Raw genomic sequence first — 26761 nt, 5'->3', positions numbered from 1 at the left:
GGACTGCCAGCCCGCCTGCACAGCACAACCAGCGCCCGCAGACAGGGCATTGCATGGCCCCCCGCTGTTTCAGGATGGGCAGCTAGCGGACATTAAGTGCTTGGGAAGCTTACAACCGGACTGGATAAACAGTCCTCCCACAACCTGGCACAGCAGGCCTACTCAGCACCTTTGCCCGACACATCGAACGCCACTGGTCTCTCCTTTGCTACACCAAACCAGTCCTTCATCACCAGTAGCCGTACATTCCCTCCACACGTTCCGTCCATTACAGGCGGGGTCCATGTGCAGGGTGGGTCTGAGTGAGCCATGCAAACAGGAGCTGCTATGGCACCCGGTCTCCCTGCATTCGCACGACATTGCTCAACCACTGGATCTGCCGCACGCACCAACACACACACACACACACACACACACACACACACACACACACACACACACACACACACACGCACACGCACACATACACACACAACATGCACACATACACACACAACATGCACATATACACACACAACATGCACATATACACACACGTTAGTGGCTTACCTAGGGAGGGGGGTGCCTTGGGTGCTCAAACACCCCCCTGAGATTATTCGACATACATTGTACGTCAACTTGACGCTCATAAACACACACTTTGACTCTGTGACCTTTAGTCCAGTTTACAGAAATAGTGGACGGCCAATTGGAAAGGTTTTGTGTGAGGCTATCCCTGAAATGTGATAATGTGATATTTTTAAAAACAGCATTGTGCCCAAACTAGGAAAGAAGAAAATATATTCATGAAGCTGACTCTTCCTCATAAACATTTTTTGGTGGCATAACGTTACTATAATTATCGGATTTTTCTGATTATCTTTCTCTTCCTTTTCCACTCACTGTCACTGAAAATAGGTCACCTTGTGACTTTTTTTGTGCTATGCCAGGATTAGGAGTATCCAGAGTATCCAAAGTACTTATGTACGCTTGATACTATCAGGCCCGTCACTTGTTTTGTTCTCATTTTTTCATCAACACACTGATTTAATGTTTTTCGCACACTTTCTTCTTTTTTCCATTTCCTCAACTAGTGAACACCGATTATTGTAAGTTTTTCCTCGATAAACTGACTGAAAACAATTGTTCACGATAGTACACTAATCTCTTGTTCAGGCCCTTGGAATCCTAAAAATGCCTTGGCTTCAATAAAAGGGAGGGGGCAACAAGCTTTTGTTCATAAAGGAGAAGGGGAACAGTGGAACAAGTCTTGAGTTTCATGCTTATTACAGTGCAATTGTCGCATCCCTGGCTCCCTGGCACACACATACACACACACACACACACGCACACACACACACGCACGCACACAGATGTCGCCACGGAGAACTAGTCCCAGAGCTTGATGAGGCCATCCCAGCCGCATGTTACGACCTTGGAGGTCTCGTGCAGAAGCCACTCGCAGCCTATACACACTTCATCGTGCGCTTTCATGTTGCTGTACAGTTTACAGGTCTTCCAGTCACACACGCACAGGTTACATCACCATCACGGTATTCACCGCCGGGAGATCACGTACCGGCCATCGGGAGAGAAGCCCGTTTGGCACGCATAACCAGCAACCATGTGCCCCTTGAAGGTCTTCTTTTCGTTGAGGCGCATCTTGTGTGCTGCATCGTAGACGCGGATCTGATTGTCGGAGCTCTGGCAAACCATCCATCGGTTGTTGCGCGACATGCCCACACTTGATACTGCATGCATGGACGGCTCAGCTATGTACTTGCTGTCCACGGGAATTTCCCATTCGCAGACTCACACACTCATCATCGAGTAGGATGTTGAGACAATTCGTTTGTTGTCATCAATAAACGATTGGTGTTGACGGCACCCAAATGACGGTCATACTCCTGCATGATGTCACCACTTGTAGTGCCCCACTGGACTATCTTCTTGTCTGAAGTTCCACACAAGAAGATGTGTTGCTTGTCCTCATCTGGGTTGAACTTGACACAGTACGGGATTTTCTTTGTTGTGTAGCGACCTATGCACTGACCGGTTTCTGTGTCAAGCATCTTCACATAGCGGTCATAGGATGCCATGAGGAACCGCGTTCCATCGTTGTTGAATGAGATGTCACGTACAGCCTTGCTGTGGCCTGTGTATGTACGTACCAGCCGACGATTGTTGTATACTTCCCAAAGCTTGACTTTACTATCCATACTGGCTGAGAGGAATAAGTGGCCGGAGTTGGGAAATAGTCGGATTGCCGATACGCCTTTTGTGTGGCAAGTCCATGTGTGTATGCAGCGCTTGGCCAGGAAGCACTTGTCGGGACCATCCTCGGAGTGAAGGTCAAAATCCAGGTCACGAGGTGCATGCAGAAATGATCTGCCCGGGTAGTTGAGAGGATTGTCGATATGCAGCTAGCTGTGTCTTCTCATCAATGGTCTTGTCGTCTTTCTGACGACTTTGAGCCACTTGGCGTCATTATACTTGTCGAGTACAACCTGTTGTTCCTCTGATGGACGAGAGACTGTCACGTCACTCCGAGGACGCCTTAACACTGCTATATTCCACGTGCGCCTACTCCGGCAACGCCTTCAGTTTTCCGTTGCTCCGAAGCACCTCCAAAAACGCGTACAGAAGTTGAAACTACATGACTCCATCTCCATTGAGAAAGGCCTGAAGCACCTGTTGTTCCTCTGATGGACGAGAGACTGTCAAGTCATCCACGGTTCCCCTTCCCCTTGCCTTGCGACAGGGGGACCAAGATCTTCTGAATCAGACGGATTCAGTGCATTGGAAAGCTTTGAAACAGCTGGAGTAGCGAGGGGAGGTTGCGAGTACACAGCAATATCAACTGGACAGCTGTGAGTTTCTTGTTCAGAAACTGGACAACATTCACCTTCTGGCTGCGGAGCAGAGCAGAGAAGATCTTGGAGAAACAGATCAAGGATTTTGTCAACGGCAATGGGAATGTTTGCTCCATCTCCCACCTGATACCGGATTTAACTTAGAAATAGCCTACATCCCATTTGCAACGGTTGCTTCGTGTGTGTGTGTGTCTGTCTGTTTACAAGACTTATTTGGTGATCAGCTGTTTGAAAAGTCCGTGTCACCGGTCATGACCGTCATGTCCGCGGCCCTCCAGGGTGTCCAAGGGAAGTAAGCGATCTGTTTATTTGAACAGTCTGCGTCACCTATTGTCGTTGGAAACGTGCTTGCAGCCCTGCAGCGTGTCCAAGGAAAAAGGGACTTCGGTGAGACCATGGCGGTTCGATTCAGTCAACCAAGCTCGATGGTGCTCACGACGGTGATAGCCACCGTTGTGATGATGTTGCCTCTCAGTTACTCATGGAGATCAGCTGATTCCAAGTTTCAAAGTTTGATAGCCGTTGTGATGATGTTGCCGAGTGTCAGGTTACTCGCTAAGATAAGCGGATTCCCAGTTTCAAACGCAGATAAGGCCACGCCGTTTTTTTTCTATGTTTCGCGTCACCTTATTCGATGAAATCAATGAGGGAGGGTGAAAAAAATAAAAAAAGCCATCCAAAAAAACACAGTGTACTAGTACGTGCATCGCATTTGTGTACAGTGAAGCGACGCTACATGTACATTGACATGTACATGAATACATGAGTGTATCCCCTCTGCCGTGCTTGTGGTCCAAACGAAGGCGGCATGATGATTGTGTGACTTGCGGCCCAGCTTATTACACACACATGTACATGTACATGGCTTCAAGCAGTGGCTTCAAGCAGTGGCTTCAAGCAGTGGCTTCAAGCAGTGGCGTCAAGCAGTGGCTTCAAGCAGTGGCTTCAAGCAGTGGGAGACTGTTCACTACGTACCCTACCACATAGAGGGCAGTTTACTACAAAGTTAATTTACAGAAGCTATGATCTGCGATCATACGATGATTCTGGTGATCAGCTAAGGACCAAGCCAACAACAACACAAGCCTTATGGCAAGTGTACACTGACCAATACAACTGTAATGTCTGACACTCAGTCGTCCGTGTGTACCAGCACGACTCATCATAGAGGATTCCCAGCCACAATAGGGAATGCCTTCCTGGGTAAAAGTGTCTTGCAATATTGATATTTCTAGAATAAGGACATTGGAATGCTGGAAAGACAAAGCCATCTGAAGGTTCTCCACCTCGAGGGCAATTGATCGACGTTGCGTTCATTGGATAGCGGCTAGGCTGGTCCAATCAATAACACGTCCAGGAACTGAATGTGGATGGCAAGAGAATTATTTTCAGTGAGACAGACGTGTCAGGTCCAGGAGCACGTGTGTTTTGTGACCTGGGAAAGCTGCGGAAGCTGTCACTGATGATTTCAACAAACTTGTGTTGCTGCCACGGAATGTGTTTTTTATTTAACCAGTCTCCATGAACTGTGAGTACTGTATTATCTCTAATATAAGCACAGTCTCCAATAATAGCACGTCTCCAATAATAGAACACGTTGGGGCGGCATTCAAAAAATAAAGTGCTCAGTCTCCATTATACGCACACTGTGTAAATTCATTATCTGTACCGGCGAAAAAACCCTGAAATGTGTGTGTCAATTTGGCATGGCAACATGCCTCTGAAATGAGGTTGAAATAATAATGGAACAGTCTCCAATACAGGAACGTCTCCAATAATAGCACGGGGCGGAGGTACTTTGAAAAAAATAAAGGACCGTGCGTATATTAGAGATAATACGGTATACGTTTGAGAGGACTGAATCCAGGCTAGGGGGGGGGGGGGGGGGGGTTGTGTGCTTGTTAGTTGATGCAGCACTAAACAACCATGCTTTCAAGAGATGAAAAGATCCAAGACAGCACAAGTACACAAGTCTTGCCCCTTAACGTACCATCAAGTCTTGTCCAATTCAGGCTTCCTCTCAGGGTTCCGGTAGGAACGAGCAAAAACAACCAGAGTCCAGCTTTGGCCCTGCAGGATCAGAACGCAGAACAGCACACTTGACTTCAGCGACCTACCCTCTTTATCAGGACTTTATTCCCGTAGCTATGCAAAAGACGTTACTTCAGTAACGTCTGGCGCTAGCCAGGGTCCACACAGCGTTAATTTCGTGTTTGTTTGTTTGTGCCATCGGCATGCCTGGCGTTACCCCGTACCTGTCCCGTACCGTACCGTACCATCAAAGACAGCTGGCCACAAACAGCTGGCCTCAATATTCAAATAGGGCGTTCAAATGCAGAATCATAACGTGAAGCAACTTGGAAGAATGAGTATGTATGCGAAGTGTATCGGGGGAATGCATGCAGGGCGATAGTGCGGGTTCGAATCCCAGGTTAGGTCAACATCCCTATGCATTTTTTGCCTAGGTCATCAAGGTGGTAGACAGTGTCGTATTACCCTCGACCGTACCCGTCCCGTACCGTATCATACCATCAAAGACAGCTGGCCACAATATTCAAAGGCTGTGTTTACATGAGAAATTTCAACCCGGGTCGAGTTCAGCCCGGGTTGAAAGTCTGTACGATAAGACAAAATAGGTGAGCGTTTACATGAAGACAGTTGACCCGGGTCAAATACTGATATGCTGCCAAAATTCCACTTCTCGAGTCCTGTATGGTCATGTGAATTCTTTCGCACGAAATTTGCATGTGCAGTGCTATTCAAACCTGGCACGAGATACGCACAGAAGTACATACAGTCAAATCTGCCATTAGCGACCTCTGCTGTAGGCGACCAATTTTCCGTGCACCGACGGTTTTACATACAAACTGATCTGTCCAGAGCGACCATCTGCTGTGCGTGACCAGCGACGGCGATTTCATGCACGGTGGCTGCATTGAAATTTGCTGTAAGCGACCGCGACCCAGGTTCAGTCAGGTGCGAAACTGTACTTGCCAGTGCGCTGTCGTTGTTGTTGAAATTTTATTTTGTATCGCAGACCAAACGGGCAATGGTGCCCAATATTATGATGGCGATAAAGTAACGGCCGAGAGCCAAGGATACAACAAGCAAGCATCCACGAAAGAGAGAAAAACACAGAAAACACAGACTACAAATACTCAAAAAGAAAAAGAGAAAGGGAAAAAAAAATAAAGAAGAAGAAAGCACAGTTGAGTCACAGTTGAGTCACGACTCCAAGTCCAAGCCTAGATGCTGGATAACCATAAAAGTAAACCTTTAAAAGTCTCTTGAATGATCTATGGCAGGCGAGGGACTTGAACTCTTGGGGCAGGGCGTTCCATAATTTAACAGCAGAAACGAGCGGCCGACAGTCACCAGAGACTCGCCTGGGGGCAGGGACAACATACGCATTTGGATCGTTGATCCGAGTGACGCCTTCAGTCTGGCGACGTAGGCGCTTGGACAGGAGATTACTAATTCTGGCGGTGTGGATACGAAGCATGAGGAGGCGGAGTTTACAGTGGGCGTTTTGGATGATGGGGATGAGGCCTAGACGGGTGTAGATGGGATCTGTGTGGGAGGGGAATGGCTGGTTGGCAACGCAGCGGATACATCGCTTGTCGAGGACCGAAAGCTGATGCCGTTGGTGCGCAGAGAGAACCGAGAAGAAGGCATTAGATCCATATGCCCTATTATCGCACTTTCTGACCGTTTATCATCTCGTTACAGTCGTGGATAGTTGCTGCATAACTCGTTCTCATGTGTTTCTTCTCTTTTTTTTATATCCCTATGCACACGGAAATCCGGTGGAACAAAAGAAAGTGATTAAATGTCTCTACTCACGAGTTTCATGCTGAAAAGCAATCATCAGGAGAGTCTCCTGATGATTGCTTTTCAGCATGAAACTCGCGAGTAGAGACATTTAATCACTTTTTTTGTTCCACCGGATTTCCGTGTGTACTAGGCTGTGCACGCTGTGTATCGAGCACTGTGACTGGTAGTCAAGGTTCTTCTGTGTTATTTCCCTATGTTTTTTTGCCTAGGTCATCAAGGTGGTTGACGGTGTCGTATTACCCTCGAATGCAAAGAGAAAGTTTGATGCAGCCAATCAATGGAAAAAAAACATTTCCATCAGTTCTAATAACATGCATGAGCTAGCTACAAAAGAGTAAAAAAGCATAGCATAGGGCCCTTTGAGCTTCCAAGCTCTCTCGTTCCGTGTTTGTTTGTTTGTTTGTGCCATCGATCATCGGCATGCCTGGCGCTATCCCGTACCTGTCCCGCACCGTACCGTCAAAGACAGCTGGCCACAATATTCAAATAGGGCTTTCAAATGCAAGATCATAATGTGAAGCAATTTAGTATGTATGCGAAGTGTACGGGGGGAATGCATGCAGGGCGATAGTGCGGGTTCGAATCCTAGGTATGTCATGAAAAAATCGGAGAATACGAATACAGTCTACTCGCGATAAGTCACGCACAGTGTCCTGGAACAGAAAATGCGCGACTTACCGCGAGTGCGTGACTTACATTATGCACCACGTCACATGATGCATATGTACAGCCGTCATTTTTTCTTCTGCATATGGACATATGTGCTGAACACGCGTACAAGCACTGAGCTGCATGCGCACGGTACACTGTCTACACTACAGTTGTAGTCTACACAATAGTATAGTGCACTGAGCCTGTACACTGTACACGAGACGTAGATCTACCACAGCGTGAAGCCATGATCCATATGAACAAGGCATGATCGAGAAAGACAAGTAACGACGTTCGGTTAGTTTTGGTAGAGTGATTTGACAAGACGCACTTCTGTTTCCGTCGTGCAACACTTCGTTCCCCTTTGCTTGACGATGCCTTCTCATAAGAAAACGAAAGAACAGCGAACAGTGGCTGATCGACTGCGTTTGGTTCGTCTCTATCGTGAGAGTGGAAAAACGTCCGCTCGAAAATTTGCGAAGTTGAACAATGTTCCGGAGGCGGTGTTCTGCGGCTGGCTGAGGGATGCTGAAGCTGGCAAACTCGCCGATGCTAATCCGTCTGGTCCACAGGGAGTCCGCAACAGAAATTCCCAGTTTGGGAAAATTGAAAATCGGCTAGTGAAGTATATTTTGCTTCGAAGGGAGAAGTTTGTGAAGTCACAAACTTGGATTGTCGTGAGTGATCCTAAGGGAGAAGGCTCTCATACAATATGCACATAATAATTATATTCTTACCTTTACAGTATTCAAGCTCCATCATTGAAAACCACATCATTCGCAAATATTCACGAAATCCACGAAATCCACAAAATCCTGAAAAATAAAATAATTCTCGAGATGGGTGTCCTGGATGAAAAAGTGCGCGACTTATCGCGAGTGCGTGACTTAAAAGTGCGTGACTTATCGCGAGTAGACTGTACTCCCAATAGAGCCGATACCGATCACTTTTGAACATTTCCATCAGTTCTAATAACATGCATGATGAGCTAGGCAAAAAATCATGGCATAGGGCCCTGAGCTTCCAAGCTCTCTCGTTTCACACCATATAGTCATGGATACCATGTGTGCAGTGTCTCATGTGCTCTCGCCGACTAATAATTACCATGTGAAACAACTCGCGAACCGAACGCATGTCCCTCTTGCTGGACAACCACAAAGCAGATCTACAAGCAACTTTAGGACTTTACAAGGTAGGTTTGTAAAGTCGACTTCTGATATAATGAACACCACTGTGCAGGAGAATTAGTTCTTTATAGGCAAAATTCTTTTTAGGCAAAATTCTTTATAGGCAAATTTCTTTATAGGCAAATTTCTTTATAGGCAAAATTCTTTATAGGCAAAAAGGCGACGTGAATACAATAATCTTAATAATGCAATGAATATAACTAAATGCGCACTCATATCACAACCATGGGGACGAATCATGTACTCCAGAACGTTTTCTTGTCACAATTATCAATGGAATTCGTGACTAAAGAGAATGATGAAACTACAATAGGATTTATACACTTGGAGTGGAACAGCAAGGATACAAGCATAGTAAGAAAAATAGCACAAACCTAGGAACAATTTGCGCAGGTAATAAACTATAGGTGAGGTGAGAAATGATAGGAAATTCAGCAAGTGCAGTGTGACAATGGACATGCATGTGCAAGTGTGTGTGAGTGCGAATTTACTGGAATAGCGTAAGTGCGGTGACATTTTCTTTTTGTTTACAAAGATTTGGATCACGAAATCAACATCTGTCCGAACGTATCAAACAACACGTGCCGCTCTCACTATTGTCACAGGCGGCTAGGTCCTCCCGACCAAAGGGTGGCCAACCACGTAAGCACCCGACTCCACTGTCCGTTCCGGCAGAGGCTTCTGCTCCACAAACGGTGTCTCGGAAAAACCAACACAGCACGCAGAAATCGGGAACAAACATTAATGTAAACAAAGACGAACACTGTGTCTTATCTTCATTATCAGCGAGTACCGGTACGCCGAACGCAGACAACCGCAACTCACCAAAGCTGAGAAGGAGCAAACGGCTGGCGGCAGCTCGGTTTGCAGAGGTGACTGGAAAGATGCAACGAAACTCTCCGGATATGGATGATGCCAGCGGAAGAGTTGACGACTGTCAGGTGTTTGGCAATGGCAAGGGAAGACCGGTCAGGAAGAGAACGCGACAGCAGCTGAAGGAGGTGTGGAAGCGACGTGTGCAGTGACGATGATGAACCCGGTGGTCAGTTGCTGGGACAGCCGACGACAGGTGAAGGTGGCAGCGATGATGAAGAGGACGATGACGATGATGACGATGATGGTGCAGATGGTGTGAAGAACGGTGGCGGTCAGAAACCAAGTGAAGGCAGAGGCGGTGAGAAGAAGAAGAATACGTCGGCAATTAAATTGCATTTGTTGTCTAACCCCGTGTGTCATGAAAGTTATGATGATTCTTGGTTCAGTGTTGTTCGTTCTGCAAGTAGTTTCAAGCAGTTGAAAGTTCTAGAAGCAGTCTGCATTCGCATTCGTGATCCAAATCTTTGTAAACAAAAAGAAAATGTCACCGCACTTACGCTATTCCAGTAAATTCGCACTCACACACACACACTTGCACATGCATGTCCATTGTCACACTGCACTTGCTGAATTTCCTATCATTTCTCACCTCACCTATAGTTTATTACCTGTGCAAATTGTTCCTAGGTTTGTGCTATTTTTCTTTATAAGCAAAATTCTTTATAACCAAAACGCGCACACACCATAGGCCCAACACGTCATGCAGTCTGGCACACGGGCCATGACAGTACGATTGCAGCTAGTTTGCATGTAGAGGAGACGGTTTCAAAGAGGACATCGGTTACAAACCGGAACGGACTCAATATTCGCTTTCTCTCTTGGTATTTTGATTAGAAAACATATGTCACAGTGAGACTACGATGTGTTATACTCCGAGCCAAAATTGCATGGCTCTGCGATGACCAGAAGCGCCATACCAAGCAGGTGAGTTTTTGACGTGTTGCTTCCCACTGCGACTGAGTTTTACGACTTAAGAAAACCTACTTCTTGTCGCAGGTAAACAGCGGCTCGCCTCTCGCCAATAAAGCACCGCTTACCAATCAAAACTAATGGAAGCACACACAAGGCTTATTTTTCCTCTGTACTGGCCGTCGTGGAGCGATAGCAATTACCTAATTTCAGAACTCAGAGTAAATTTGACGTGCACTCTAAAACCTTTCCGGTTTGGAGCCAACTCTGATTTGAAGCGAAAAATTGGGCAACTCAGAGGCAATGGGTCAACACAAAGGAGTGACTCAGTTCGATTGGCTCTGGCCTCAGAGCAAACTTCAACATGCCAGTTTCCTTCCACAAAGATATTTCGAGTGAACAATCAATGCTGATGATCTGTTTGGGTCTATACAAATTTGGCTGTCAAGCCGTTCCGGTATCGAACTTTACACGCGACCCTACATTACAAGTACAAGTCGATTCACTGTAGTGCGAATGTGCACGTGATGACTAATGAAAAGGACACGGGACAAGCAAGATAATTAAAATGTACCAGACACTCACCGAGGATTTCTTCGCGACTCTGGAGATATCCACCGGTTGACGTTTTGGGTCGGACAACAGCTCCTGGCCTTTGCTTCAAATAATATCGGAGGTTTCATTGCACATGCTCCACGAGTCATGGTCACCGCTACCGCGTGATTCTCTCGGATAACTAAACGAACGTCGTGCTTTCCGGGTGTGCTAGGTACTTGGCCCTGGGAGCTCCAGTCGTCGAAGCCTGCAAGGAATTGCGTGCCTTTTCGTCGCACTGACTGTGCTCACTCGCCGGGCACATTTCCATTGCGCCACGGTGCCAAGTTGACGACGGTCAGGACGAGAGGGAAACGAATGCTTCGCGGTATGCGCGTTCACGGAGTTCCTTGACACGACGTGCCTTGTAGTGGTTACTCCGCGCACGACAGAGCAACGGAAAACTCTCGACAAACCATCCGCACTACCTTCGTCAAACGGTACAGCATCAAGTGAGCGCTTCAAGAAAGTAGATTCTACTTTCTAGACGTGTTGCTCTTCCTGTTTTCTCACTCTGAGTTTCTCTGCAGTAGATTTACGTGCAATCGTGCCAGGCTAGGCGGGAAAACAAGGCGGTAGACTACAAGTGCGAAGTGAGAATCCTTTCGTCGATGAAGCGCTGACAGACACACAGTGACAGACATACACAGTGTGATGAGCACTATCTTCCGCGGATGTGCACAGGGCGTGGAGGGAAAATATCACGGAAGTCATGAAGCTAGCCCGCGATGTGTAGCCTACGTGCGGGTCATGTGTGGAATTGTCAAGGCGATAGTGCCGTCCGATCCGGGCCACCATCTCGACGTAGCTATTCCAAACTCTTCGGAACTAATCACCTTTCCCATCGGATGAGGTCGTGGAGTGTGGAGTTTCGAGGTGACTTTCGTTTTCTGAAGAGGCCAATAGGTCGTCATCCCGTTTGAATGTGCGAAGTGAAGTAAAAAAACAACCAATAAGAATAACGAAACTCCTCGAAAAGTCAAAGAATGACAATTCGAACGCGCCCTAACTTTACTTAGCAAGCGGAATGCACAATGACATTAGGTAGATCAGGGAGTCGTAAACATGGTAAAAGCCCGACTCCCATGTAGATCTACAAATCACGACGTTCTTTTTGCGCAGTCCGTAGATCTACCCAATATGACACCGCCACACCACTACTTTTTTGCCTATTGCAGTATTGGTCAAAGGACTGGTGTCTGTCTGTAAGCTCTTGGCGGATAATGCCGGCAGAAAAATTGACAGAATTCGGTAATTTTTCTGGTATGTATCATGGCAATTCAGGCATGTTTGGTATGCGGATAAGGAATGGCGCAGAATTCAAGGAAGTGCCTACCAAAAGGATTGTATGGGTCTGCCTATAAAAAATTATAACTGCTTTCGAGCAGAATTTGCCAAATTTTCGAGGATTATCCACCAAGGGCTACAGTGTGTTGTTGTTGTTGTTGTTGTTGTTGTTGTTGTTGTTGTTGTTGTTGTTGTTGTTGTTGTTGTTGTTGTTGTTGTTGTTGTTGTTGTTGTTGTTGTTGTTGTTGTTGTTGTTGTTGTTGTTGTTGTTGTTGTTGTTGTTGTTGTTGTTGTTGTTGTTGTTGTTGTTGTTGTTGTTGTTGTTGTTGTTGTTGTTGTTGTTGTTGTTGTTGTTGTTGTTGTTGTTGTTGTTGTTGTTGTTGTTGTTGTTGTTGTTGTTGTTGTTGTTGTTGTTGTTGTTGTTGTTGTTGTTGTTGTTGTTGTTGTTGTTGTTGTTGTTGTTGTTGTTGTTGTTGTTGTTGTTGTTGTTGTTGTTGTTGTTGTTGTTGTTGTTGTTGTTGTTGTTGTTGTTGTTGTTGTTGTTGTTGTTGTTGTTGTTGTTGTTGTTGTTGTTGTTGTTGTTGTTGTTGTTGTTGTTGTTGTTGTTGTTGTTGTTGTTGTTGTTGTTGTTGTTGTTGTTGTTGTTGTTGTTGTTGTTGTTGTTGTTGTTGTTGTTGTTGTTGTTGTTGTTGTTGTTGTTGTTGTTGTTGTTGTTGTTGTTGTTGTTGTTGTTGTTGTTGTTGTTGTTGTTGTTGTTGTTGTTGTTGTTGTTGTTGTTGTTGTTGTTGTTGTTGTTGTTGTTGTTGTTGTTGTTGTTGTTGTTGTTGTTGTTGTTGTTGTTGTTGTTGTTGTTGTTGTTGTTGTTGTTGTTGTTGTTGTTGTTGTTGTTGTTGTTGTTGTTGTTGTTGTTGTTGTTGTTGTTGTTGTTGTTGTTGTTGTTGTTGTTGTTGTTGTTGTTGTTGTTGTTGTTGTTGTTGTTGTTGTTGTTGTTGTTGTTGTTGTTGTTGTTGTTGTTGTTGTTGTTGTTGTTGTTGTTGTTGTTGTTGTTGTTGTTGTTGTTGTTGTTGTTGTTGTTGTTGTTGTTGTTGTTGTTGTTGTTGTTGTTGTTGTTGTTGTTGTTGTTGTTGTTGTTGTTGTTGTTGTTGTTGTTGTTGTTGTTGTTGTTGTTGTTGTTGTTGTTGTTGTTGTTGTTGTTGTTGTTGTTGTTGTTGTTGTTGTTGTTGTTGTTGTTGTTGTTGTTGTTGTTGTTGTTGTTGTTGTGTTTATTTTAATTCGCGATTCAAACGGGCAAGTATGCCCTATTACAGGAATGCGAATACCAGAGAGAGATAAGGAAGAATAAAAAAGAGCAATGAATGAATGTCCGTGGGCTAGGCACCGGCGGATTGTGCTCGAAACGGTGGCAGATTCTGCTCGAAAAGCAGCGAAATTTGCATAACCATACCAACCTTATGGCGGGCAATTCCTCGAATTCTGCTCCATTTTCTTTATCCACATACCAAACAGGCATGAAACGTACCAGAAAAAGTACCGAATTCTGCCAATTTTTCTGCCGGCATTATCCGCCGGTGCCTTATGTGTGTTGACGATCATGCTCTCCTGGCATGCGGCCTGGTCAATGTCCGGACAATGAGCTAGCCACCCACAGAGAATTGAATTTAAAAAAGGTACGTGACACTTCTTCCAAGTACTGTTGAAGTTTACGTTGCCATGGAGGCGAATACAGTTGAGAGGACGTCGTTTCGTGAGGTGGCCAGCTAGACTGAGTTTCCAGATTGTATATCTACCTTGTGAAGCAATGAGTTGAGAAAACCTAATACAAGTAGAAAAGGCTTTCACGATTCCTTGCTCAAACAGTCACTGAAAACATAACTGCACAAACCTCAATCCACGAAGTTCAAGTTATTGAGCTAACTTACAAATCCGTTGATCCCCGAGCTGCAGAGAGTCAGAGACAGAGCTTAGTACAAAGCAGACTCAGCGGAGGACGTTCAGGTTGGTTGTAACTCTGAGTTTCATGCCGCTAGGCAATCATCAGACAACTGATACTCGGGTCTACCCAACAGTATGCTTATAAACACATAGGGCCACAAGCATAAACAAATTTAGCGCTAAATCTGGTGTGAGGTATGGTATGGGGTGTCTACGCTCCTGGCTTTACCCAGTCGAGCACTCTACCCCTACACTGCAAGCTAGCTATGAACGCTTCAAGGTCAATGCAACTGGGATATTCCCTGAAGAACATCCCTCTACCGTCACCCAAGCAGTACCGGAAATGTCTGATTGACAGGATTGGGCAAGTCATCAAGCGTATGAGGTGGGCCGCCTTGTTCTACCTCAATGGCGAGGAACGCGAAGAGGAGCAACCAGAACGCTTCGGCTTCAGAAGCAGGACGTGTCCTCCGCAAGTCGATGAACTGAAGGCCTTCGAAGAGGACCTCATTGGCGTGGCTGAAACGGTCAGCTTCCGCCAGTATCAGACAGCCTCCAAGACACTATGAGAAAAGACACCAAAACAATCAAAAACTCTAAGGACATCATCGTGAAAGCCGATAAAATCCGGAATTTGTACCAAGTACCAAAAGAGCAATACTGCAAGCTGATGAAGGAGAACATCACCAAAAACTACAAGATCGCACCTGAGAATGCTTACGATGAAGTCAACAGCGAGGCGAAGGAGATCGCAGAGGATCTAGATCTTCAAAACAGGATGGATGTACTGGCTAAGTCAGAAGCATTTAAAACACTGAAAGATCACAAAAACAACTTCGCTAGAGCGCTGCCCTGCAGACTCATTAACCCAGCCAAATCGGAAGTGGGTGTGGTGAGCAAGGCTATACTGGAGAAGATCGTGGCTGCTGTGCGTCGCAAAACGGCCGTGAACCTATGGAGAAGCACCATGTCAGTGATCGAGTGGTTCAAGGAGATACCCAGTGCTGCCAAACCGTCCGATTTTTCGGACAGTGTCCGATTTTTGAAGGCTCTTCCGAAAACTGGTCCGAAAAGGGAAACGTCCGAAAAGCAGCCAAAATGTCGGAGATCATTACTTTCCTATGCAGAAGTCCTGTACTTTCACTTTTCAGCCCAGTCTGAAGGCACAAATCACTGTACATTTGCTTCTAAAAAGGCTAGCGCTTGGCTGTGGAAGTGCAAAGTAACATGCCTGGATCAGGCTGGATGGCATGTACGCTGACAGTCTGTACAGAGTCAATGTGCGACCACACTCATCATTACAAAATTCATGACAACAACTCTGGGGTTACCATGGCAACGAAGCGAATTTTCATGGTGTTTTAGGCGATATTTTGAATTCACTGTAAAAAAATTGCCGAGGAGAAAAATTCGCACCATGTGGCCAGCCTTGGCGGTGAAGGGTGTCCGATTTTGGGCGAAAATTATTTGGCAGCACTGGATACCCGACAAACAGCGCCACACGTTCCTATGCTTTGACGTGGTAGAATTCTACCCGTCAATTGGTGAGCAGCTCCTCCGTCAGGCCTTATCGTTCGCGGAGCAATTCACCACGATCGAGCCGCGTGAAATGGACATCATCTTTCACGCCCGGAAATCGCTCTTATTCCACGATGGCCGCCCCTGGATGAAGGACAAGGGCGACATGTTTGACGTAACAATGGGAAGTTACGATCAAGCCGAGACGTGCGAACTTGTGGGCGCCTTTCTTCTCAACCAGCTCTCAAGCCTCATCGATAGATCCGCTATCGGCCTCTACAGAGATGATGGACTGGCCGCCCTCAAGGACACCAGCCCACAGGCTGCAGACCGCCTCAGAAAAAAGCTGACGGAAACCTTCAAGTGCTTCGACCTAAAAATTACCATCGAAGCGAACTTGAAGGTGGTGGATTTCCTGGATGTCACCATGAACCTGGACACCGGGAAATTTCAACCCTTTCGAAAGCCAAATGACAACCCGCTCTACGTCAGCAAGCAGTCCAACCACCCGCCTGGGATCACCAACAACATCCCTGCTGCTGTCAACAAGCGCCTTTCCGCTATATCGAGCGACGCGGAGGCATTCAACCATGCAGCCCTCGTGTACCAGACCGCATTAAAGGCCAGTGGATACACCGAAGTGCTGAGCTTTCAGCCCGAGGCACATGAGCACAGGGGCAGGAAGAACCGCAGCCGGAAGGTCATTTGGTTCAACCCTCCCTACTCCAAAAACGTTAGCACAAACGTCGCTGGTAGGTTCCTGAGCCTTGTCTCCAGGCACTTCCCGAAAACATCCAAGTTCGGGAAGATTTTCAACCGTAACACTCTGAAAGTGAGCTACAGTTGCATGCCCAACATGGGAGCGGTCATCAGCAGCCACAACAAGAGCAACCTGCGAGAGCCAGAGCAAACCAAGGCATGCAACTGTAGAATCAAGGAATCCTGCCCGCTGCGCGGAGAGTGCCAGCCGAAGGAGATTGTGTATGAGGCCACTGCAGAATCTACCAGCAAGATTTACATCGGCCTATCAGAGACACCTTTCAAAGCCCGTCACGCCAACCACCTGACCTCCATGCGTCATGAAAAATACAAAAACAGCACTGAGCTCGCAAAACATGTATGGGAGCTGAAGAGCGAGGGAAAGCCGTTGACCATTACATGGAAGGTGCGGGAGAAGAGCCGATCATACAGATGTGAGTCAAAAAAATGCAATCTTTGTACTGCGGAAAAATTCCACATCCTGACTACACCCAAGAAGCTCCTACTCAACAAGCGGTCTGAGATGGTCTCGAAATGCAGGCATGAGAATAAGTTCCGCCTCGCACATTTCACACCTATCAAATGAACTGACCAAGTACTGCACTGCACTTTGCCTGAGCACCCATTATTATTAATAACACAATCCCTTGGCCTGATGTTGGCGATGCCACCCTGCTCACGCCTGCCCGTCACCAAACGACTCCCTACTTGTAGCGATCTCACTGGCCCATTGCCCGCCACCCTCCTGGCACCTCCACCCATCTGCTGTACACTGCCTCCCCATCGCCTCTTTTCCGCGCTTTCATGCTCACACCTGCCTGTTGCCCGCCACCCTCCTGGCACTTCCACTGTCGCGCCTTGGCCCGCGCCAGCTTTCTCCCCATACCTCACACCAGATTTAGCGCTAAATTTGTTTATGCTTGTGGCCCTATGTGTTTATAAGCATACTGTTGGGTAGACCCGAGTATCAGTTGTCTGATGATTGCCTAGCGGCATGAAACTCAGAGTTACAACCAACCTGAACGTCCTCCGCTGAGTCTGCTTTGAGCTAACTTACATGTATATCAGCCTACATGACATGCAATAGCTTGGGCTTCGTGGATCGACGTATCTACCATGTACATTGTATCAAGTACAATGTATAAGTCCCCAGGGGTGAATTTGGCACATTTTCCATCCAGGACTTTTGCAACCACCAGACCTCAAACCTTCACAGATTCCTTCCTATGCTGCTGTATAAATACCATACTAGCTGTGCATCACCGTAATCAGTTGTCTGAAGATTGCTATATGGCATGAAACTTTAAGTTACGACAATCAAGACGCGTCGTTTTCCTGTGACTCGTGTGTCCCCAGGGGTTATGTACTCTTGTACATTGTACGTGTAAATGCAGGGGCGTCGGAAGGAGTTTAACATTGGTGCGGCGAAAGTGGGAGAGGGGGTCCGGGGGTCGGACCGTCCTCCCCCGGGAAATTTTTTGAAAATTGGGCCTAAAAAGCCATATAGAATAATAAAAAGAATATGCATGCTGATGATACACCGCATTGTCGATGTAAAACATGGTACCTGTACAAGAGTCGACAAGCCACCAACAAGGTTGAAATGTAAAAATAACTGTAAACAGCCCAGGGGCCAATGGCAGTTACTTAATGGCCTGCTTCACAGACATACCAAGGACACTTTAGGAGGGACTGATCACATTGGTATCTCCCGCACCTTTGCACAAACTGTTTCAGACCCCATCCGTACACACCTTCACTGCCCATCTGGTCCCCATCGCCAGACTTCTATGTTGGCTATCTCGCAGCCTACGGTCACCGACGTTGTAAAGATCCTTCGTAATCTCAATGCACATAAGGCTCCCGGAGCAGACGGGAAATTGGCAGAACCATACAAACCTTATGGCGGGCAATTCCTCGAATTCTGCTCCATTTCTTTATCCACATACCAAACATGCATGAAACTTACCAGAAAAAGTGCCGAATTCTGCCAATTTTTCTGCCGGCATTATCCGCCAGGCCTAGCTTGTAGCCAGCGATGCTCTAACCACTGAGCTATGGTGTAGTCGTCATCCCAGCAGAGGCCGTTCAACATTTTCTTCAGACTTCGTAATAAAAATAAATAAAAATAAAATAAAAATAAAAAATTATTGGTGCGGCTTTGGCCGCACCTGCCGCACCGGTTCCGACGCCCCTGAAATGTACATAGCATTGGCCGCATACGATATTGTCTGGTGTGGATGCCATGGGTTACACACAGGGATTTACATAGACCAACTCCTTGGTACTCGATTATTCCACATTTTACTGGTACATGTCACATGTTGTTGTATTCTGTAATTTTATAGAAGTAAATCCCAAACAGACAAAATCCTAATGACACTGGACCCACTTGGGTAAAGCAATAGTGTGTGTGTGAGAGAGAGAGAGAGAGAGAGAGAGAGAGAGAGAGAGAGAGAGAGAGAGAGAGAGAGAGAGAGAGAGAGGAGAGAGAGAGAGAGAGGGAGAGAGAGAGGGTGTGAGGGAGAAGTAGTGGAGGGAGAAGTCGTGGAGGGAGAGAATAGTATGAAATATTAACAAGAGCATCAATGGACCAGGTCTATAGTCAACGTTGCGATATATGGTTCATGGCGTTGGGCTTGAAAACTGGCAAGCTTGCAATGCAACAATACATGACCTTCGTGTACTGATCTCCAGCGCATCGCTTCCTTTGCATGGGGCTTCTCGCTACTGGTGCTTTTGTGTGGTGTCATGAAGACATTGACTTTAAAATACTACAAGATATGTCAGGTAAATTTTGCTGATACACTGTTGTAAATGGACGGATAGCACGCAGCGCTGTGAAATCCTCAGTGCTGAAATGCGTCATCTCGCGCTAACACTGCAAGTCACCAGGCAGGGAAGGATGATCTCCAGGGGATGAGGAGGGACAGATCTCTGGCTGGTGAGTATGGGGCAAGGGGTAGGTCGTGCTGGGAGCCATTGTTTCCCTATGATGATGGTCCATGCATGATAAATCATGCCTGCCTGCCTGCCTGCGCACTGCGCAGGTGTCTCCGGTAATCAGGTCTTGCAGAAGTCACGTGCCCCTCAGTTGATACATGAATCGGCACACTGTCTGTCAGCGTAGCCAGCTAGAGAGGTGTTCGGAACAGACAGTACTACTGTGTTATGTGATAGCTTCAAGACATTGCAGGCAGACATGGGACTGCACAGTGCACTGGCGCATGATACCACACTGTCGTGTCAATGAATACCGGTACTAGTAGAGTGTATACAGTTGATGGTTAGTGTGGCGAATCCCAGTGTTCAAGCATGGGTGTGGAAGATTGAATGACTTTATGAACATGATCCATTTCAGCACCTAGCCGGAGAGCCACCGGTTCGAAATCGTCTTGGAGCTGCTGGGGTATCTTGCCGCAGCTCTCAGCGTCTTTCGGAAACACTGGTAGGAAAGCAATGGCGGGCTTCTATCGGACCTGCGCTCTGACGTTCCTTGTCTGCGCTGCCCAGACAGTACTGGCTCAAAGCAGCGACGGTACTGTTACCGTCCCGGAGGATATCAAGAGAGAGATTGCCGGCATGGCTGACGATGTGCAGAAGCTGATCAGCTATTTGACGGCCGGGGCTGGCAAGCACCAAGTCTATGATCGACTGGCCACGTTCACAGATACGTTTGGTAATCGCCTGGCTGGCTCTCTCACTATGCAGCATGCCGTTGAGTACATGATTGGCACGATGAAACATGACGGACTGGATAATGTCCACGGGGAGCCCGCAATGGTACCCAACTGGATCCGAGGTCTGGAGTCAGCCACGCTCCTTGAACCCAGGGTTCAGAATTTAGCCATGCTGGGTCTAGGGCTAAGCGTTGGTACACCGCGAAATGGACTCACTGCCGACGTGCTGGTGGTGAACTCGTTCGACGAGCTGCACAACCGCAGCAGCGAAGCCAAGGGTAAGATAGTGGTCTTCAACCAAGACTGGGTCAGCTACGGCGTATCAGTGCAGTACCGCGGAAACGGGGCGTCCGAAGCGGCCAAGGTCGGCGCCATCGCGGCTCTGGTACGCTCCGTCACGCCTTTCTCCATCAATAGCCCACACACCGGTGCAATGACCTATCAGGATGGTATCGAGAAGATACCCACGGCGTGTATCACCGTCGAAGACGCGCAGATGCTGGCCCGCATGCAGGCAAGAGGCACGCGCATCAGCATTCGTCTGCACATGGACGCTGCACTGGACGGCGAGGTGCAGTCCATGAACACGGTGGCGGAGGTCAAGGGCACCACCCATCCCGACGAGATCGTCCTGGTTAGTGGGCACCTGGACAGCTGGGATGTTGGTCAAGGTGCGATGGACGACGGCGGCGGCGCATTCATTTCCTGGCAGGCGCTGTCGGCCGTGCGTGCTCTAGGATTGCGTCCCAAACGCACAATGCGCGCTGTCCTTTGGACGGGGGAAGAGTTCGGCGGCTTCGGATCGGATCGCTACTACAACGATCACAAGAACGATTCGAATAACATGGACATTGTGATGGAGTCCGATAGCGGCGTCTTCCAGGCTACAGGACTGAGGTTTACTGGATCTAAGGAGGCAAAGGCAATCGTCACCGAAATCATGAAGTACATGGCACCGTTCAACGCCAGCACTGTGTTTGACGGTGCGGACGGCACGGATATCGACTGGTGGTTCAAGAACGGTGTTCCCGGTGGAAGTCTGGACAACGAGAACGAGAAATACTTCTACTTCCATCACTCCAACGGCGACACCATGACCGTACTGGACCCGGATGAGATGGACGTGTGTGCAGCACTCTGGGCCGTCGCCTCTTACTGTATTGCCAATCTGGACAGCATGCTACCGAGATGAACCACTACGAAACTACATGTAATGAATGCAGCAACAACTATTCCACGCCACGATTACTATCACCTCAAGATGACAATTGGCATGTTCTGGCAAGAGTGCGATCAACTACAAGAATGAATAAGCTCCAGCCTCTTGTTCACAATCATACCTTTTCACTCGCTTATAGTCACACTCACGCTTACATCGATAGGACCAAAGAAGATATTCATGCTGCTCAGGGACGTGGGTTTCTCGTTATCACGAACATGCGCCCTGATTCTGTCTGCGGACGGTACCGCTCCAGTCTAAGTACAAGTACCCAACGTTCTACGATGTCAAGGATTTCCTATTGTACATGTATCAGCATCTAGATGACAGCAGGATTTGTATTGTAAAAATTACCCAATGCTGTAGACACTACTACTAGACAGCAAGCTGTTTGTAAATATTATAAAAAAATTACGCTCCCTAGTTGATTTGTCAAATTCCCCAAATTATAGGTGAGTTGTTTTAACAACTAAAACGTCTGCGAACAAAGTCAGGAGGTGCATGGGTCGACGACGTGAAAACCCGGATTATTTGCTTGGAAAGCACTGCCACTTCTGCACACTGTTCCCCGCGCACGTCAACACTAAAGCCTTTCATATTGTCTGCTCAGGAGGTCACAGCTATGAAGATCTGAGGTGCCAACGAGTCTTACCGTCGCATTGGAAACTGCTACCTTGCAGTGGTCAGGACGTTTGCAGAACAGGGACAACCTAGCTTTGTATAGCCTGTACACGTACAATGTTTTTTTTGTTTTTTACTATTGAACACTCACTGCATGTTGAACTAAAATGAGGAGGAGAACTCGACACAATGGTACATATCCAGCAGGACGGAGTGGGTGGGATCTGTGAAGCTCAGCCGACCAAGGGTCTCGGCATCAATCACAGCTGCACATGTGCACCAAAGGAAACAGAATGGGAAGTGGAAGGGCGGGGATCCCGGGAGCGGGAGAGCAAGAACTCTAAGGGTAGGAAAGAGAGGAGAGAGGGGAGGAAACCAGGAAACTTGTTAGTTTGCGAGTTATTCCAAGATATGAGTGCAAACAAGTACGCAAACAAGTACAAAGATTGCAGTATCAAGATTTTTTTGTATTTGTATTGTATTTTATTATTTTACTTGGGCATTCCCAACAGACCCTAAGATCTTCTTCTTACAGGGTGCCCAAGATGAATGAAATCATGATGCTGAGGCGAAAGTAGAGGCTGATTGCCGTGCAGTTTTGACGAAAGATTAGAGTGAGAATGGAGGAGGGTTATAGAGAGATAAAGACAAATGGATTGGGAGTTTGATGAGAAGGGAGTGCTCCGAGAACGTGATGAATGTACATGCATACATGTACAGTAGTCCCTCTATAATCCGGCACCATTTGTGCCACGGAAATCTGCTGGATTAGGGAGGGTGCTGGATTAACAAATCTGATCTACTGCTGCAATGTGCATGAAGAGGACATTTTGGCTACTGAAAATTGTGCTGGTTTATGGAGGGTACTGGTTTATAAAGTGCCAGATTAGAGAGGGACGACTGTGCATGTATGCATAATGTGCTGACAGGTGGTTGATCATCCAGTGGGTGAAACCTAAATTGAAAACAAAACAGTCTCCCATCCTCTGTATAGTACTCGTGCATAGCACCTGAATTTTTAGCATTAACACGGAAGCAATAACCGGAGAAGGTCTGAAGTTCAGCATCCACATACATGTACAATCATGTACATGTATGTAGGACTCAGTACTGGCACTACTAATGGTAGGCAGTTCAGCCCCTACATGTATAATTATGAGGTTCGCACCCTATATAGAGTCCATGGCATTGGTTCAAAATCCACTGTACACAATTCAAACTTGGAATCTATGCTCCTACATGTCTTTGTTCACACAAGCAATGTAGCTATACGGACAAGGGGAGGGGGAAGGACGAATGATGACAGCAGAAGAAGCAAGACGAAGAATGTGCGAAGTGAAATAAAAACCAACCAAGACGCGACTGGGATCCAACTAAATATTGATTTCCCACCGATCACGATGATGATACTTGCATATTATTTGGGGTGCTGGCCGCTGTCACATGTCATTCCACTGGATTGCAATTTTGTCCACACGTTACCTTAGCACATGGTGTTTGTGCTGCTACTAAACAAGCAGGACGGTGTATGAAGCAGAGAGTAGTAAATTACCAGAGGTCAAATACCAGTATTTTACTACTCCCTGGTATGAAGCAGAGCGATACTATAGGCTCATACAGTATGCAGCTGATTGAATACTCGTATGCATGACATGTCGGTATATCTGTTCTTGACCACCCCAGTAGGTGGGGCAGGGTTTGTTTCTGATCACAGAGGTGCTCCTTCAAAGATACCAGTCGGCGTCAGCGAGGAATGCTTTCTGTTACCATGAATTTGAATTGAAGGTGTCGGTAAAGGAAATGGTCGCTGTACTGAATGTACTCTCCAGTTGACGTGGATCTTAGACTAGCCTGCTGGATGGAGTTCACAGTTGGTTTTCAAGTACATGTAAACGATTAAATTAAATTTTTCTTTCTTTTTCTGAGTTTCTGACAGTCCATACACGTCATGTACATGTACATGTAGTTCACGCCTTCACGCCTTCATGTCCTAGGTCACTTTGTTGAGTCAAGCACGTAACCTGGTAACTAATACTTTCCTCAACTGGGATTTCCGGGTCAGGTCGAGCAGTGAGTCAGTGACCGCGGTTGCTATGGTGCAATGCTGTCTCCTCCCTAGACGATACACCCAACTACTGGTACTAGTACCCGGACTTGTGGTGATGTTGAAGAATGTCCAAGGGGACAGTTATCTGGATGGAGTGAGGTGGGATCATTGCAATGTTATGATTCAGCTGCGAGTGAGGTACTACTAGTACTAGTACAGTCGCCACTAGAGGGAGACGGAGACCGAACAAACACCCGGAGATCGATAGTGCAAGGCAAAAGCACAGACACAGTACATGTACATGATCATGGCATCGGTTCCTTGCCCTGACGAGTGACGTTGCACCAGTGAGCAGACCCTCAAGCAGATAAGCACCTCGACTGAGGAGTGGAGACGCTGGCACAAGTGCTGAAGAGCCCTTTGACAGTTGTAAGAAACGTATGCTAATTTCGATCTTGATTCCAATTACCTCCGAGTGGTTCAGGAATTCCTTCGCAAAGTAGCAGGGAAGGAATACTACAATGTTGTGTAGTGAAAAACAATCTCTGAATCGTGCCATAGACGGCGCATGCGGACAACTCGTCCGTGACTGTAGGGTTGTTCACTTCGGTGTTTGTTTTGAACTGCAGCGTAGAACCGATACGAGTAATGAGTTACCAGACTAGCCGGCCTTTAGCCTTTACTGGCTTTAGCCTTTACTGGCTTTAGCCTTTATTGGCTTTAGGCCATGCTGAGACTTTAGTACGCTCAGCTTCCTCACCACAGCATAATTACAGTATCTTCTAGTGGAAAGTGTGGTGTTAGCGTACAAACTTCAAACTTCACAAAGGGTACCGGGGATGCCTCACATAATCCCACATGTGCATGTTCATGGTGTGACAAGGTGTGGGGCGGGGGGGGGGGGGGGGGGGGCGAGACATGTACCGGTATGTTACGTTAGAAGGATGATTCCGGACTGAAATAGGTAGCTGCAGGGGATATGAAGCTAAGTGTGTGTGTGTTCATGTGTGAAATAATTAGAACGTATGAAAGACGTGATGATTTTATTGTGATATTGCTGGTGTGACCAACACACTGACAAGTGCTAACTGATTTACCGGTACATATGTACATGTACTTGCTGCTAAAAGTAAAAGTCTAAGTGAGTCCGTGTGCGTGTACGTATGAGAGTTGTCACTTTTAGAATGTCAGAATCCATTATATTGCTGCTAACAAGTAACAACAGGGCACATGATCAAATTCAAGATGGTGCGCGAGGCGTTGTCGCAACATGTCGGTATGCACACTCGGACTTCAGTATCGTATTTCACGAGATGTTCTACAAGAAAACGTCAAGTCTCTAAGTAACAGTTAACCATAGCAAAGAGTCAGCTTGGAGAGTTTCGTGCTACCTCCACGACATCGCCCCTGGCTCCACGATCCGTAGGCGTGGGTACAATGACGTATTTTGGTAGCAATGTACAATCTACATGACGATTGTACATGTACATGTATGTTTTTCAGACGTACTGGTTTGTGGTTATATTCTGTGCATGCATGGTACATGGTAGCAGTGTGTGTGTGTGTGTGTGTGTGTGTGTGTCTGTGTGTGTGTGTGTGTTATTGTATCCGAAACGCAGCAACGTGCTGTACACGGCTTGTGGCGTTGGGGTCGCGGTGTTCATCACTCAATGCTTATGTACTTGATCACTGGACGTTCTGTTGCAGGAACGTATCTTCATCCGGTTACAGCGAGTTAGATTCAGAAATCCATGTGCTCGAGCTCTGCTGAACACGTGTTTGAGTTTGGCCTTTCCCCAGTTGGATTAGAGTACACAACCTTACACACAACGACCACCTTAAATACCTGCAATCTAACAGAATGTACTCGTACGCTATGTACATGCGGATGAAATAAGTTTATCAGATTTTATCTGCAGATGCAGCGTTCGAACGCTAATCGGATTTTATGAACGTCCTCGCACTTGGACCGGCCTAAATATGGAAAAATCGATCGAGGGAAAGTAACTGTGCCCCCGACACCGTCACCTGTCCTCGGATTTCATGTACGTAAGCCCATCCATAAGCCCATCCATGTATCTAGGGCCAAGCGCGGATCACATGGCAATCGCGCCCTCATTTGCACTCTTCATATCCGCAGGTTCCTCACGAGACGAGCAGCTTGACATACTGAACAGCGACAACCTGCTTGCGGACTGGATTGATTGGAAAATGATGATGGAAATCAAGCTGAAACGCAAATGACAATCTGTTCCGGTGACAGGTTGAAGCACATTGGGAAGCTGAAACGTCGCGCGCTCTTGAGACGTGCGACAGATCTCGAACAGGAATGCCTGGTCTGGACGAGAAGTAGAGAAGTGTTACGACACAAAGGGTGGCTAGGCTAGTAATACCGGTCCGGGGAACACTTAGAGTTGGGAAACCCGTAGCTACACGTACACGTGCATGCACTTCAACTAAACATCTTGGTGAGAGCGGCAGTTCAGTGCTACTACAAGATTGAAACTACATCATGAGTACATGTATATAGTACATGCACGCGAATATCCAGGGACGACATCACAATAGCAACACAGTCGTCTAGGATTTCACACAACTATAAACACAATCATGACATGGTACTACTCGTACTCCTAGCTTAGTAGTAGTACTAGTAGTAGGTCTGAGATTGCATCATGGCAACAACTTAGTACGCCCCATCCTTATTACCTGATTACTGCTAGATAATACCGAAGAGAAGGGTGCCCTGTTCAGGTTATGCCTAGGGCAACGGCTAATCTATTTACCCTCTGCAT

General features: G+C 46.9%; 2 protein-coding genes across 2 annotated transcripts; one reads left to right on the top strand and one right to left on the bottom strand.

The window, feature by feature from the left end:
* Positions 1–1305: 1305 nt before the first annotated feature.
* LOC135816809 (pre-mRNA-processing factor 17-like) lies at positions 1306–2399 on the bottom strand (the record flags this gene model as incomplete). The annotated part of the gene is given in 2 exon segments (XM_065329909.1): positions 1306–1853; positions 1856–2399. Coding segments are annotated over 2 exon segments (861 nt in total), but the record flags the coding sequence as incomplete, so codon positions are not given.
* A 17309-nt stretch (positions 2400–19708) lies between these two features.
* LOC135817738 (carboxypeptidase Q-like) lies at positions 19709–21488 on the top strand. Its single transcript, XM_065330975.1, has one exon. The coding sequence runs from the start codon at positions 19859–19861 to the stop codon at positions 21269–21271; it is 1413 nt and encodes a 470-aa protein (XP_065187047.1). The 5' UTR covers positions 19709–19858; the 3' UTR covers positions 21272–21488.
* Positions 21489–26761: the final 5273 nt, after the last annotated feature.

The sequence above is a fragment of the Sycon ciliatum genome, chromosome 5 (genome assembly GCF_964019385.1).
Source record: "Sycon ciliatum chromosome 5, ocSycCili1.1, whole genome shotgun sequence".
NCBI lineage: Eukaryota > Metazoa > Porifera > Calcarea > Leucosolenida > Sycettidae > Sycon > Sycon ciliatum.
This window is presented reverse-complemented; position numbering and strand designations above follow the sequence as displayed.